Here is a 14,608-nt window from a genome sequence, read left to right as displayed (position 1 = left end):
AACCGGGGCCCTCTGGCGTCCCAAGCCAGTTCTTAACCATCGCGCCACTCGGCCGGCCCTTTAATCACTTTTTTCTCTAGACTGGGCTGTTCCTCTCTGGGCATGGGACCACTTGATTGACACCTGTGATTGACAAGAGGCTATTACCTTATCTCTATAGACTGAGCATGTTCTTTCCCAGAATTCAGTCTGTTATAATGATATGAATGATTTTCTGGGCATATGTATGATATTATAATGATGGTATAATGAGGCCCAAATGAAATGAAGGTCGTTATGGCCTTTACTGTGCAGGTGTGGGGGACTGGTCTAATCCAGTCGTGTATTTTATACTCATTTGTTTCCCAGTAGGGGTGGATAATTACAGTGAAAAGGGGAAGTTTTGGATGGACAGGGGAAGTGTGGGACGTGCAGGAATGCAGAGACCCAATGTCTGCCTCTAACTGCCTGCCTTGTTTTCCCCTTGAGAGAGACGTGATCCCCATAAAATCTCTATGGGAAGTTGAAGGACAGGAGGTCTTTTCTTCTGTATCTGCTTCCTGCTGGGCAGGGGTGTAGAGCTGTCCCTGCCTATTTGGGGGATTCACGGAACTCTCATCCTATCTGATCTCAGGTGAAAGGAAGGGGTCTCAAGATCCGACTGGAAGACAAAGTTGACTTCTTTGGTTGTGACTGGCAGTCTTGCTGGGGTGCCCTCTATATCCTCAAGGCCCCTAAATGAGGAAAAATAGATTTTAATTAATAAATTTCTTAAAGAGCAGAGCTCAAAGCTATAGATGTAGGGTGGCTATGAGTTTGGAAAGAACTGTTAGCCTTTAATGTTTACAATCAACAACTATACTGGCCTGGGGAAATGTTAAAACCTATTTACTCTCTGGGATGGGATTATCCAAGTGTTAGGTCCGGAATGGCTTGGGGAATGTTGAGAAGTCACAGATTTTTTTTTTAAAGATTTTTATTGGGGGATCGGGCAAGGGGAGAAGACAAGTTGCTGTCCTTTTGTTCTTCAGTCTAGTTGTGGAGGACGCTGTTTCACTGGCTCATGTTGGTATTATCATTGCGCTCTTCCCGGCTGAGGCAGTTGGACACTGGCCATTGGACGGCCACTCACGGCGGCTCAAGGCAGCTCACAGCAGCTCTCGCTGGCTGCTGGCCACTCATGTTGGCTGCTGGCCACTCATGGTAGCTCACTGCAGCCCAGCTTCAGGTTGATCTGTTGTTCACAATCTTAGCTGTAGAGGGCGCAGCGTCACTGGCCCATGTGGGAACTGAACTGGTAGCCTTGCTACTCAGAGCTCGCATTCTCAAGCCAACTCTTAACAACTGAGCCACTCGTTAGGCCTGGGAAGTCACAGGCTTTTAAGTAGTTATCTAAAGCAGGGGTGGGTGAGAGATTTTCTGTGATTTAGTCTCGGGCAATCTTTAGGATTCAGAAACTGATTAGAAGAGTAATCAAAGCCAGGGGCTAAGGAACTAAGAAGCTAGGGAGAAGGAGACTTAAAATATCTATAGGAAAGATGAGCTGGCCGAGTGGCTCAGTTGGTTACGAGTGTGAACTCTGAAAAGTGTTGCCAGTTTGATTCCCACATGGGCCAGTGAGCTGAGCCCGAGCTGAGCTGCCGCTGAGCTGCCAACAGGTGGCAGGATGGCTCAGCTGGTGAGAGCACGTGCTCCTAACAACAAGGTTGCCAGTTTGACTCCTGNCTGCCGCTGAGCTGCCAACAGGTGGCAGGATGGCTCAGCTGGTGAGAGCACGTGCTCCTAACAACAAGGTTGCCAGTTTGACTCCTGCATGGGATGGTGGGCTATGCCCACCCGCAACTAAGATTGAACAGGGCACCTTGAGCTGAGCATGGCAACTGGACTTGGTAGCTGGGCTAGCTGCACCCTCCACAACTAGGACTGAAGGACAACAACTTGGCTGTTCCCCTTCCCCAATTCCCCAACACTGTTCCAGTTCCCCAGTAAAATTTTTAAAAGAATAATAATTTCTATAGGAAAGAAAACTTAAAAGTTTTTCAGTTGGGGGCTATTCGCCTGGCCTGTAACAAGGGTACTGCATCCCCATTTTTTGAGAGAGGAAACAGAGGTTCCAAGTGGTCCAGTGCCTTGCCTAAATTATGGGATAGACTTGGTATTTAGACACAGATCTGTGAAAATCATGATCCATCCATGATCTAGAAGAGAAAGGGGGCTGAGGAAGTTATGAGGTAGACAGGAATACAATAGAAAAGAGATATAAACTTGAAATTTGCAACGGAGAAAAGCAAGTGGCAGTAAGCCCTTGAGACTCCTTGCCTTACCAGTCCTCAGGGAAGAGTAAAATTAAGGCAACAGCAACATGCTGTCATTCCCCCATCACATCGCCAACAATTCAAATGTTTGCTAATTATCAAGTGATGGAAACAGGCATGCTCATGCATTGCTGGTGACAGTCAGTTTGGCATTTTGGTGTTTATTAATATTTTAAATATTTGCACCAGATGACCCAGCACTTCCCCTTCCTGGTTTCTACCTAGGGAGGCAGATAGGAGGTGGGTCACTGCAGTGTTGTTCCTGTAGTGAAATTGGAGCCATCCCGATGGTCAATAAGGGAGAGAACATTCTGTGGCTTCTGAACATTGTGTGCATACTTGCAGCCACGTAAAGGAGTGAGCACAATATGTGAGTGCTGATGTGGAAACGACCTCACGAGCCTTGTGTTTAGGGGGAAAACAAGCTGCAGAAACAACACCTACAGAATGAGGTCATTTATGTAAATAATACTGATAATAATAACCCCTTATGCGAGAGAGTGCTCTAAATGGGTTCATTGAAGTCTAACTTACACACAGCACAGTGTGTAAATCTGGAGTGTGTGTAGCTGTGCCAGCGTCTCTTGCTGGAGACCAAGACCCATCCTGCCTCCTGCAGCTGGCTGCCTCGTTGCAGCAGGTATACTTCCCAGATGAAGGTCACTGAAGGTGGTATGACTGGAATCCTCCAGAATGTACTTTCATGCCTGGCTTCTTCACTGGGCCCATCACATGCAGGTCTATGTTCTTTCTCTTTGCTGTGTAGTGTTCCATTGTGTTCTTATGCTGCAGTTCATTTCTCTCCTCCTGGTGATGGGCCTTTCAGCTGTTTGAGGGTTTGGCCAGTGGAAATCAAGTTGCTGTGAACAGTGGTGTGCATCTCTTTCCATGGACATAAGCATGAAAAGTGGGAGTGTTGGCTCACATTCAACTTTTGTCAATATGGCTAAATATCCCCCAGTGTGATTTTACCAATAATACTACAGTTTTTAAGAGGACAAAACCTGTTTTTAAAAGGTCTGAGAGGCCAGGGGAGACCAGAAATGGGGGACTGTGGCCTTTTCTAAAATGTTTTATTTTTTAAGGAGAATACAGTGATACATTTTGGAGTAATTAAAAATGAATTTTAAACCATCTAAGGTGGGTGGTTGAGAGAAGCTGTGCCTGGCACTGGGCTCACCCTCCCGCTTGCTTTCTCTGTGGTCAGGTACGGCCAGATGACAGCAGGCAGCTATTGCTACATCGGTCCCCAAGGAATCGTCCATGGCACAGTGGTGAGAGAAGGGGGGACCATGTCTGGCCCCGGGGGATGCAAGGTTGATGTGCTGGGAGTGGACAGTGAGTACCTGAGTCCTCTCCCTGCAGCTCACCGTGTTGAATGCTGGGCGTCGGTACCTGGGTGTTGAGGACCTGGCTGGGAAGGTCTTTGTCACTTCTGGACTGGGCGGAATGAGTGGGGCTCAGGCCAAAGCTGCAGCCATTGTGGGGTGCATTGGTGTAATAGCAGAGGTGAGCCCAGCAAGACCTCTGGGTCCTCCTCCCTGCCTCCCTCCCTTCTTCCTCATTCCAAAGCGACTCACACTCACAACCCTCTCTTTTCTCGCCCTCCCTCCTTCCCTCACTCATTCCCTCCACAAACCCCCCCCCCCGGGGTGGGCTCCTAGGGCAGCATGCACCTCCTGCCTTCAAAGTGCCCATCATTTCCCACGGTCAATGCCTGTTGATGCTGTCCCATGGAACTGACCTCTAGGCACTGCTTCCCTTACTCTACCAAATACCTGGAATATATCTGGGAAATAATAAATGTTTGTGAATAAATGAATATAGACTCCGCCAACTCAGACAGTTCCTAGTCAGGTCGGGGAAGCAGACGGGTCACTCATCAGTGGAGGGGCGAACAGGCCGCTTTCCCTCAGTGACTGTCACTGCCTTCTTTGGTAGTAGTGTCAAGGACATGAAGGGAAGCAAGAAGGGAGGGTGAGTGGCTCTAAGAAAAGCCTTGGTGATACACACCAGTGTGATTTGCACTTAGTTGATACTAAACCTGTGACATATATATATATATATATAGCTGTACTTGTTAGGAGCCCATTTGGCTGCAGGTAACAGAAAACTGAGCTCTGGCAGCTTACACAAATAGGGCTTCCTTTTTCTAACATAACCACCAGTGCTGGCATCGATTCAGTAGCTCAGTGATGTCAGGGCCAACATCTCTAGAGCCTCTTGGGTTTCCCTTGTGGGTACAAAATGGCTGCCCCAGCCCCAGCCATTCCATCTAGATTCAAGGCAGGAAGAGAGGAGAAGGGAAAGCACCAGCTATCACTGGCTCTATTTTAGCAGGAAAAGAATGTCTTGAAACTCCTCTTTTCCCTCATTGGTCAGTATTGGATCAAATGGATGTTCTTATCTACAAGGGAGCTGGTAATAGAGGAAAGGATAGTTATGATTAGCTTGAATGTGGCTTATCTCCTGGGACTGAGAACAGTGTCACCCTAAACACAATCTGAACTCTGTTGATAAGGAAGGTAGGAGGGAGAATGACTATTGGGAAGCAGTTCATAATGTCTGCCCTGACACTGTGTTATAAAAGTGAGTGATCTACATGGAGGGATGGCACCTACACAGTGGAGAGTGACACACCTGATGTGATTTGTAACTGGGTGGTCTTGTGTTTCATGGTCACAGGTGGATAAAGCAGCCCTCATGAAACGCCACCAGCAAGGCTGGCTGATGGAAGTGACTGACAGCTTGGACAAGTGCATTGAAAGACTGAGGTNTAAGGGTTCACCTCAGACCCACAGACTCCAGGGCTACCACACACCTCGGGGGTCCTCCAGGACTTTCCTGGAGGTGAACACCTAGCTGCTGATGGGATATATCACCTGAGTCTTACTCATGTATCACCAGGTAACTGAGGTGCCTCCTCTCACATTTTTCTCCACAGGTGGTGGGCTCCCAGGCAAGGATCCTGTATTCAGACCAGAAAGGCCGTGTGGCCATTGCTGTGGCCTTTAACCAAGCCATAGCCCATGGAAAGATCAAGGTGACGTGTGTTATGCCGCTGGTGGGGGCCTCCCTTAGGATCCTCCCTATTAGTGCCAGCACTGCCCCAGGGCCCCATGCTCTATGTGTGTGTCTGTTGGGGGGTCGGGCAGCTGGGGGCATGGAATGATATGGTCGGTCCTCAAGCCCAGGCTCTGACCCTGGTCCCTGTTATGTGATTTTGGGCAAGTCAAGTGCTCTCTCTGAGCCTCAGTTTCCCTCATGTGAAAGGAAAATCATGTTTAACCTCAAAGCATGGGTGTGAGAATTAAATGATCTGGCTTCCACACAAGTATTTTATGCATCTTTGTTAGTTAACTTTTTCAAACCATGAGAAACTTCCCATTTTCCTCCAAGTCAGCCTGGCCCACCTCGGGGGACTTGGAGCCCTAGGCACACTTGTTTAGAGGGGCTTCTTGCACACCTCTGTTTTGTAGGCTCAAGCCACAGAATTCTTGTAGTAGACCTCTGGAAGCACCAGGAGTATTAATGATCAGATATGAAAAGAAAATCGAGACAGGTGAACGTGAAGGCCATCCCAGTGGATGGTTCTGGGTGGCACGGACAGCAATTTCAGCAGCGCTGGTCTTTCTCAGGGAGCACCACCAGAATGCACCACTGGTGGGCGCTTCCCAAAAGCCCACCATGCTCATAAGGAAGGCTAGCGCGGCTCAGCACAACATCCCTCTGGGCACACACCCAGGCTGAGATTGGAGGTCGGAACTGAGAGCTGAGTGTTTTAAGCATTCATTCATTCATTCATTCATTCATTCAACAATTGATTGAACGCCTCCCCTGTGCCAGGCTTATTCTAAGCACTGGGGGTGATGTAGCAGAGAACTAGATAGACAGGGTCCCCCCACCTTGTCCTATTTACTAGTGTAGGGAAGCTGACAATGTACAACTTAAGGTATAAATTTAGAGAGACTTTCAGATGGTAACAAACGCTGTGAAGAATGAGTTGAGGTGACAAGGTGAGGGCTATGGGGTGGGGTGAGCAGTGACAGTGGATGGGGTGNCTTGGCTAGACCAAGATTCTTTCCACTTCAGGGCCTTTGCACTTGTTCTGTCTGCCTAGAATGCTATTCCCTCAGATCTTGTGCAGCTGGTAGGACATAGCTTGACCATCACTTCCTCAGAGAGTACTCTGGTCCCCTTGACCCACCTCCCTAGTGACTACCTCACCACACTCTTATTTTCTTCATAGCCTATAGCAGTCTTTGTTCCAAGTGCCTGGCATGGTATTCAATAAATGTTTGTTGAGGGAATAAATGTATCGGGCAGTGCACTAATTCACATGATCATTGGCACTGATGATTCTGAAAATCAGATGGCCTGGTGTGGTGCTGGGGAAGGGGTCTCCCTGACCCTGAGCCTGGGTTCCAGTGATAAGTGAAGAACAGGTGCCTGTGCCAAGCAGTGTGAGAGAGGGATGGTCTGCGCCCTTCCTCAGTTTAGGGGCTCCTGGTACCCCTAACACCCCACGCTCTCTCTCCCTGCAGTGAACCCAGCTGTGAAGTTACAGTATGTGGACAACATCCGCTGGATCCAGGAGGCTGCCAAGCACCAGCTGGTGAGGTCTTGGCCTGTTGAGGGGTAGGGGTGGGCCACTGGCCTGCCCACCTGTCAGGTAGACAAGAACCCCGAGAGGGTGCCAACACACTCTGTGAGACTTCTTAGGTGGCATGCCCACTGGCAGTAGCAGCTACTTTGACCAGGGGGCTGCCGGACAGAGAAGCCCAGAGCCTTTCAAAAGGTAGCCTGGAGCTCTGGGCCAATCAGGTCGCTCTTCACCCAGTTGCTCCTTGAGAGAGGTGGCCCCTGCAGGGCCTAGGAACCAGGCCCCCTGGCTTCTCAGCTATGTGACTTGGGGCAAGTGGCTCAGACTCTCTGAGCCTCCTGTCTCATCTGCACAGTGGAGATGCTGGTGATGGTATGTGCACCTGGCTGTGGTGGTATGCTTGGGGCAAGCCCTCTTTGGCAGTCAGTGCATGATGCACTGCTAGGGCCAGGATTGAGCAAATAGGCTGCCTTGCCCTAGTTTCTGTGACTATGAGTGTGCTCAGGTGAGTGTGAAAAAAAATCAGGGTGACACAGAGTGGGAACTGCTCTATACTGACAGATCAAAAAGGTATCTCTGAAGAGCTGACTTGTGAGTTCAGGTTTAGGGATGAGGAAGCAGCCATGTGACAGTCAGGGGAGGCAGAGGGACCAGAGAATGCACAGGCCCTGAGGTGGCAGCAAGCTTGGTGTAACAAGGACAAATGAAAAAGTGGGCATTTGGTTCACATAGATTTGGCCACAGATCCCGATGACCAGATGCTTTCACTAGGTCTGGACTAATGTGTCCTTGGCCTGGGAGTCCCAGGACTAGGAGGAGATTGCCTCCACCCGCCATGAGAAATGCCCCCTTTCCAGCACTTCTGTGGTCCAATGACATCCATCCAAACTGCCGCCTCCTTGCCCAGTGGTTTGCACATGTGTTTCAGGCACAAAACGCCTTGTTCCAGGAGAGGTCTCTGTGACCANGTTCCCCCAGTATGTTGGTTGGGGTGGGCAGCTGTGGACAAGTGCGATGGGGCCGTCTGTTCTGCTCTTGTGCCCTCTAGGGAAGCAAGGAGAAAAAAGGAGGTGCTCAGCCTTGGTTACCATGGCAATGTGGTGGATCTTTGGTAAGTTCGGGGGTGGGAGTTGGCAGCCTTGGGAACCCCAGGTGAACTTCCGCCTCCAGCCAAGGTTCCAATGGTGGTCAGGCGCTTCCGGAACCCAAAGCTTCAAGTGTTGGCTTGAGTCTCTGCTCCCAGCTTTCATGGCCCTTACCCTGACCCAAGCCCACAGCAGCCTTCCCACCTGTGCTCTTTGGGGTAGGAGAGCAGTGTTGGGGTGGTGTAGGGTTAGCCCCAGTCCCTGGTTACCAGACATGTGGGCTGGAAAATGTGCTGCAATCCTCTCCTAACTGGACCCTAAATTGGGGCCCCAGATGCTGCCTTTTGTAGCCCTGGGCAGGTACCACCCTGCACTGACTATCCCATATCTTCCCCAGGGAGCGCCTGGTCCATGAATTGGACACAACAGGGGAACTCTTGGTGGACCTGGGATCAGATCAGACATCCTGCCACAATCCATTCAATGGTGGCTATTATCCTGTGCAGCTTAGCTTTTCAGAGGCCCAGAACCTCATGGTCTCCGATCCTGCCACATTCAAGGGCCTGGTCCAGGAAAGGTGATGCAGGTCCCTGGGCTGCTCGGGGTATGAGGCGGGGGTGGGGTGCACATTGGGAGGATTTTTTTGGACTGGGCAGCTGTGGCCTCTGCATGGCTCTCCAGTGGCCAGCTGTGTGGTCTTTGGCAAGACCCTTAACCTCTCTGAGCCTCTGTCTCCTCCTCTGTCAGAGGAGGTGGAAGTCCTTAGAGCTGGCTGAGTTCCATGGGGTAGGGCTGGGGGTGACTGTGATGGGGCATGGAAGGCCTATTATCAGAGCCTCACCAGTGAGCAGAGCTGACAGCTGACTGCTTGCCTGTTGCAGCCTGAGGAGGCAAGTCTCGGCCATCAACAGGCTGGCCAAGGAGAACTTCTTCTTTTGGGACTATGGCAACGCCTTCCTCTTGGAGGCCCAGAGAGCAGGTGAGAAAAGAGAGACTTGATGAGGGGGGCCCATCCTTCCCAGGCTGGGAGAAGCTGAGATGCTGGCACTAGGCACACTCCCCTCCCTCCAGCCAGGGGTTGCCCAGCAGGGACCATGGCATGCAGGTTTCACTGTACTCCTGCCCAGGCCTCTGGAAGCTGGTCTGGCCAGCTTGACCTCTCTGGCTTCAGTCTCTCCATTTGCCGTAAGAATGTAAAGTACCATAAAGAGAGTGGGTACAATGCTTGGGTATGCCCTCCAGCGCAGATGATTGCAGCTTTACTTTTCTGTGAAGGAAACTTCTTTCTGTAGAACAGGTGAGTCATTCATGGATTGTAAAGTTCTGAAGGTATAAAAGATATGCAGTGGAAAGTCTCCCTCCCAGCCCTGTCTCTGGTTCCAGCTTGCTTCTCCCCCACCCAGTATCTTCAGGCTCGGGGGTGCCTCTCTGGACACGATGTGGCAGACATGGGCACGTGTACACACTGCCCCCACACACCGAGAGCCTATCTGTTCCAACCCGTGCTGCACTTGGTGTCTCTTCTTTTACCTGAAAAGAGACCTGGCGAGGCTTCCCTATCTGGGCAGAGTTACTTCGAAGTCTTTGCCTGGGCTCTTTGTTTAAATTACCACCTGGAGGGTGGTGTGTGTCCTCACTTTGGGGTAGGGCCTGCCAGCCCTTGGCTCCTCCGGGTGACTGTGTGGCTGCTCTGTCCACAGGGGCTGACGTGGAGAAGAAAGGTGCCAAAAGGACCGAGTTCCGCTACCCCTCATATGTCCAACACATTATGGGGTAAGTGATGGGGCCCCTTCCAGTGTCTGGTCCTGGAGATTCAGGTTGGAAAAACCCCTCCTCTGACCACTGTTGAGGCCCCAGAGTGGCCACCATACTGGGTCATGGCACTCCACTACGAAATGCAGATGAAGAGGAACTGAAGCCATGAGAGACCTTGTACAGGGCCTCAGGGAGAGGACAAGGAGACTGCAGGGGCCTGGAGCCGAGGTCACTTCCTGGTCAACCCCCCAACCTCTGGTACCCACAACCCTAAATGCTGTGTCTGAAGAGCTGCCTATCCCATGGCCATGGCCATGGATCTGAGTGGGCCGCTGATGGCTTGATCCATGGAGGCCAAGACCTGCTGTCCCCTGAAGCCCTTGTACCTACCTGGCTATGCAGGGCAGATCGGGGGAGGCCAATGGCCCAGGACAAGTAGGGAGAAGGGGGAGATACCCAGAGGGAGACTGGCTGAGGGTAGAGGCTTGGAGGCCAAGGCCAGAAGTTGGGCTTAAGCAACACAGGGACAGGGGACGGGAGGCCAAAGGATGCTTTTGGAAGATTCCCAGCCCTCAGTGTGGCAAGATGGGACCAGGGAGGGAGGGAGGCAAGAAGGCGACTGTCTCCTTCTCAGGTTCACTATAGATGGGGGCAGAGCCAGAGTGGGCTGGGCCACAAGCCACAGTGCAGGGGCAGCTGGGGTCTCCCTGGAGAGGGAAGCAGGATGGTAGCCCACAAGGAGCTGGGTGAGCGTGGGAGCCCAGGGTGGGGTGGGGGTGGGGGTGGGGGCGGGTGCTCAGACCACTGCCTCCTTCTGCCTGGAGGACACACAGGAAGGTCAGCTCACCTAAGGCAAATTTGCCCAAGCCCCCACATTGACGATTTCTCTCAACTGTTTAGTTTTCGTTGACTGATTTTCAGGTTGTCTACAGCAGCAATTTAAGAAATGTATGTTTGTCGGTGGTCCAGCTCCCTGCTTCTTCAGCTAGAGACCCTGAACCTCTGAGAGGGGAGACAGAGAGAGAGACAGGAGGGAAAACACTGAGGGGACAGAGGGACGCTGAGGGAGAGAGAGGGAAAAGGGTAGAGGGAAAGGGAGTGGGGCTCAGGGGAGCAGGTAAAGGAGGAGGGAGTGGGACTGAGAAGGAGGGGCTGAAAGACAGGGGGCCTGAAGGGCAGGGGGTGGAGGGAGAGTGAGGGGAACTGAGGGGGAGTAGGCCGGGAGGAGAAGGGACTGTGGAGGAGAAGGATTGAGGGGGAGGGGGCCGGAGGAAGCAGGGCCTCTGAAACTTCCTGTCCAATTAGTGACTTAGGGGCTTCCAGGAACAATTCTGGACACTGAAGCCCCCACTTTACTACAAATGTCCATACACAATGCCGCCCTCCCCCCCCCAACACACATCCCAACTAGCACACAGCCTTCACCCTTTCTCAGTTCTGGAACATATGCCAGCCTCCCCTTTTTGGATCATGATGACTCTGGCCCAGCCAGTGGGTACAGACAGCCTGGGGACCCCAAGATGACAAAGCATTTTGTCCTTGCAGAGACATATTCTCCCAGGGATTCGGGCCTTTCCGCTGGGTATGCACATCAGGGGACCCCCAGGACCTGGCAGTTACCGATCAGCTGGCCACCTCGGTGCTGAAGGAGGCCATTGCTGGTGGAGGTGAGGCTGTCAGGTTGGAGATGTTCGAGGGCGAGTGGATTCCAAAGTCTCCCTTAGCAAGCCTGCCTGGCAATGCAGGGCAGCCCTCTACCATACCCCTCCCCCCACCACCACCCGCCTTGCCCTTGTGGGCAAAGGGACACATGGTTTCGGGTTTGTGCCTGTCAACAGTGGCTCTTATTCTTTGTAGCAGCCTTCTGTGCCCTCTCTGCACCTTCAGCCTTCCGCGTCTATCAGGCCCACTGTTTAGTATAGGTCAGAGCCTCTCTGGTCGACCTGTGGTTTCTCTGATACAGAACATCGGTTCTGCCTTTCCACATGAATGGGGGAGATGGTTTAACCACAGACCACAGTCCCTTCTTGTGTAGTGGATTTGACATGTCATTTATCATGTGGAGAAGAGAAGGCAGTTACTTCATGAAACTTCCTCAGCTGTCAGCACTCCTACCCCAATTTCTCTGCAGGTTTTCTACAGGTCCAGGGGTGACCTTCTCTCCTGGTGGTTTTCTGTGTGGGTTGTTCAGACTTTGCTCCTTGTTTTAAATCCCCAGGGGCCATTTTCACCCTGCTGTCCACATCTGTGTTCAGTGGGCTGCGGTGGGGTCTGGGCTACAGAGATACATGGCTGGAGAACCAGGCTGAAGTCGGGCGGGACCACCTATTAGGAGGAGCCAGGTAGGGGGAGGCCTCATGGGCAAGGAAGGGGAAGCAGAGACCTTCTCTTGGGAATCTGGTCAGAGACCTGCTGAAGCTTCCAGGTGTTAGAACAATTGCACAGCCCTCACTAGGTGGCTGGTGGGTGTCCCACAACCAGCCCTCCAGGAAGAAGCCCTGAGATGTTGCATCTGCTGATGGCCATGGTCTAAATGCTGTCAGGGTGGTTGATATCAAGTGAGGCTCCACGTGGAGCAGTAGCAGTATTTCCACCAGGCAGATACCTTGAGAGCACAGATCCTCCTAAAAGGTAGTAAATTAAGTGATGACTTTGTGAGCATTACTTTCATTTTTAATAAAATTTTTTAAAATGTAAGCTCACTTAATTGAAATTTAACAATGTCTGTGTTAAACACTGGCTCACAGGATTCCTGAAGATTTAAACCGTCCGCTCTCATTAGCATGTAGGAGCAGCTCCTGAACTCCATGGCAACCGCCCTCCTCTGCATACCCTCCACACTTTAGCCAACTGGCCTGTCTTACTTGGCTAGACCAAGATTCTTTCCACTTCAGGGCCTTTGCACTTGTTCTGTCTGCCTAGAATGCTATTCCCTCAGATCTTGTGCAGCTGGTAGGACATAGCTTGACCATCACTTCCTCAGAGAGTACTTTGGTCCCCTTGACCCACCTCCCTAGTGACTACCTCACCACACTCTTATTTTCTTCATAGCCTATAGCAGTCTTTGTTTCAAGTGCCTGGCATGGTACTCAATAAATGTTTGTTGAGGGAATAAATGTATCGGGCAGTGCACTAATTCACATGATCATTGGCACTGATGATTCTGAAAATCAGATGGCCTGGTGTGGTGCTGGGGAAGGGGTCTCCCTGACCCTGAGCCTGGGTTCCAGTGATAAGTGAAGAACAGGTGCCTGTGCCAAGCAGTGTGAGAGAGGGATGGTCTGCGCCCTTCCTCAGTTTAGGGGCTCCTGGTACCCCTAACACCCCACGCTCTCTCTCCCTGCAGTGAACCCAGCTGTGAAGTTACAGTATGTGGACAACATCCGCTGGATCCAGGAGGCTGCCAAGCACCAGCTGGTGAGGTCTTGGCCTGTTGAGGGGTAGGGGTGGGCCACTGGNAAGTGAGCATAGGAAGTGGGGAGACCATGGGAAGGGGCCCAGAGGATGGGCTGCTCTGCGTGGGCCTGTTCAATGCTTGGCACCTCCACACCAAGTGACCACTCAGAGATGGTACAGTAGGAAGTCACGGGAAGGATCTTGTAATGTCTATTTCTCACTGGTCATTATTGCTGGTATGTAGGAAACTTCTGGTTTGTGTACTTTGGTGATTAGACACTTGATTCTAACAGATTTTCAGTCATCCTCTTGGTGTTCCCGATACTCAGCCACAGTTTTGCAAACAATGTGTCTCATGTTTCTCTCTGTTGTGACCTCAGTGCTCAGCCCAGAGCCGGACACATAGTAGGTTCTCATCAAATCTGTTGGGGAAACATGAACCCTTGAGAGATGGAGCTTTTCCTCGGCGTGACTCCATCAGGTTCAGCATAAGTCAGTCTTCCTCCCCACTTATGCTGTGATTGCCTGTGCAGTGTCAAGGGCAGCATTTCCGCTGCTGCTTGATGTCTTCCGAGGTATTTTAGTGGGAATGCGGGGAGGACTGCCCTGGGGCTGCTGATCAGATGCCATTTTGGAAGGATCCTCTCAACTGATTTGCTTTGCAGAAATGAGCTGTGTGGTGAGGCTGCATCGGCACCGTGGCTCTCCACCCTGGCTGCAATATTCTAATCAAAGCAGGCTTGACTGAAAATGTTCAAGCACACACAGAATTTGAGAAATATTTCTAATTTCAATATGGGATGCTATTTAACATAGATATTGTCCTGGCCCTGTGGCAGGGATGCAGTCCTTCTCCAGCATCCCTCACTGCCCTGGGACCATAGGCTGTTTCCCTGCTTCGTTATCCTTGTGCACCTGGGAAAGAGGAGCGCGTCTGGCAAGGTGTTCAGTCGATCTGTATCTTTGAATGGGTGCCACGCTGCCCCACTTAGTGCCCCACTTATTGTTGCTTGTTGATACTTCTCGCATCTGTGAGGGCTTTTATGTATTCAAACCTTATGTTCCCCAAAATATGCTTTCATTTGTTTTGTCCTTTTTGTTTTCCAAGTAATGTTTGGAATCACCTTTAGTGACATTTACAATTTGAGGATCACCTTGAGTGAGTTTTAGGAAGGTCCTTATTAGAGTTCTAACAGCAATAGCCCTAATTCTAAGAATTGCCTCAGGGAGGGTTGTAACCATTGTTACCTCAGTTTTCCGATCTGGGGCGTTCAAGTCCGCTGTTTCCTTTGTGATCTGGGTCCTTAAAGGACACACCTCAAAGGTCCCTGCATTTCACACACACACAATACTTTGATATTCTGCATTCTCACCAGGTGGGTTCCCCCAGTATGTTGGTTGGGGTGGGCAGCTGTGGACAAGTGCGATGGGGCCGTCTGTTCTGCTCTTGTGCCCTCTAGGGAAGCAAGGAGAAA

The 14,608-nt window shown here is 51.2% G+C and overlaps 1 protein-coding gene across 1 annotated transcript in view; it reads left to right on the top strand.

Annotated features, from left to right (window-relative positions):
- Nucleotides 1-14,608, top strand: part of UROC1 (urocanate hydratase 1) — a 48,457-nt gene that overhangs the window by 19,516 nt on the left and 14,333 nt on the right. Inside the window, exons 7-15 of the mRNA XM_019632656.1 lie at nt 3,502-3,568; nt 3,660-3,803; nt 4,980-5,068; nt 7,946-8,008; nt 8,380-8,559; nt 8,864-8,961; nt 9,683-9,755; nt 11,283-11,404; nt 13,084-13,177. Of these exons, the coding sequence (XP_019488201.1) occupies nt 3,502-3,568; nt 3,660-3,803; nt 4,980-5,068; nt 7,946-8,008; nt 8,380-8,559; nt 8,864-8,961; nt 9,683-9,755; nt 11,283-11,404; nt 13,084-13,177 (930 nt within the window). The remainder of the gene's footprint in view (nt 1-3,501; nt 3,569-3,659; nt 3,804-4,979; nt 5,069-7,945; nt 8,009-8,379; nt 8,560-8,863; nt 8,962-9,682; nt 9,756-11,282; nt 11,405-13,083; nt 13,178-14,608) is intronic.

The sequence above is a fragment of the Hipposideros armiger genome, unplaced genomic scaffold, assembly GCF_001890085.2.
Source record: "Hipposideros armiger isolate ML-2016 unplaced genomic scaffold, ASM189008v1 scaffold_1159, whole genome shotgun sequence".
Taxonomy (NCBI): domain Eukaryota; kingdom Metazoa; phylum Chordata; class Mammalia; order Chiroptera; family Hipposideridae; genus Hipposideros; species Hipposideros armiger.
The sequence above is the reverse complement of the archived record's forward strand: the minus strand, read 5'-3'. Positions and strand labels throughout refer to the sequence as shown.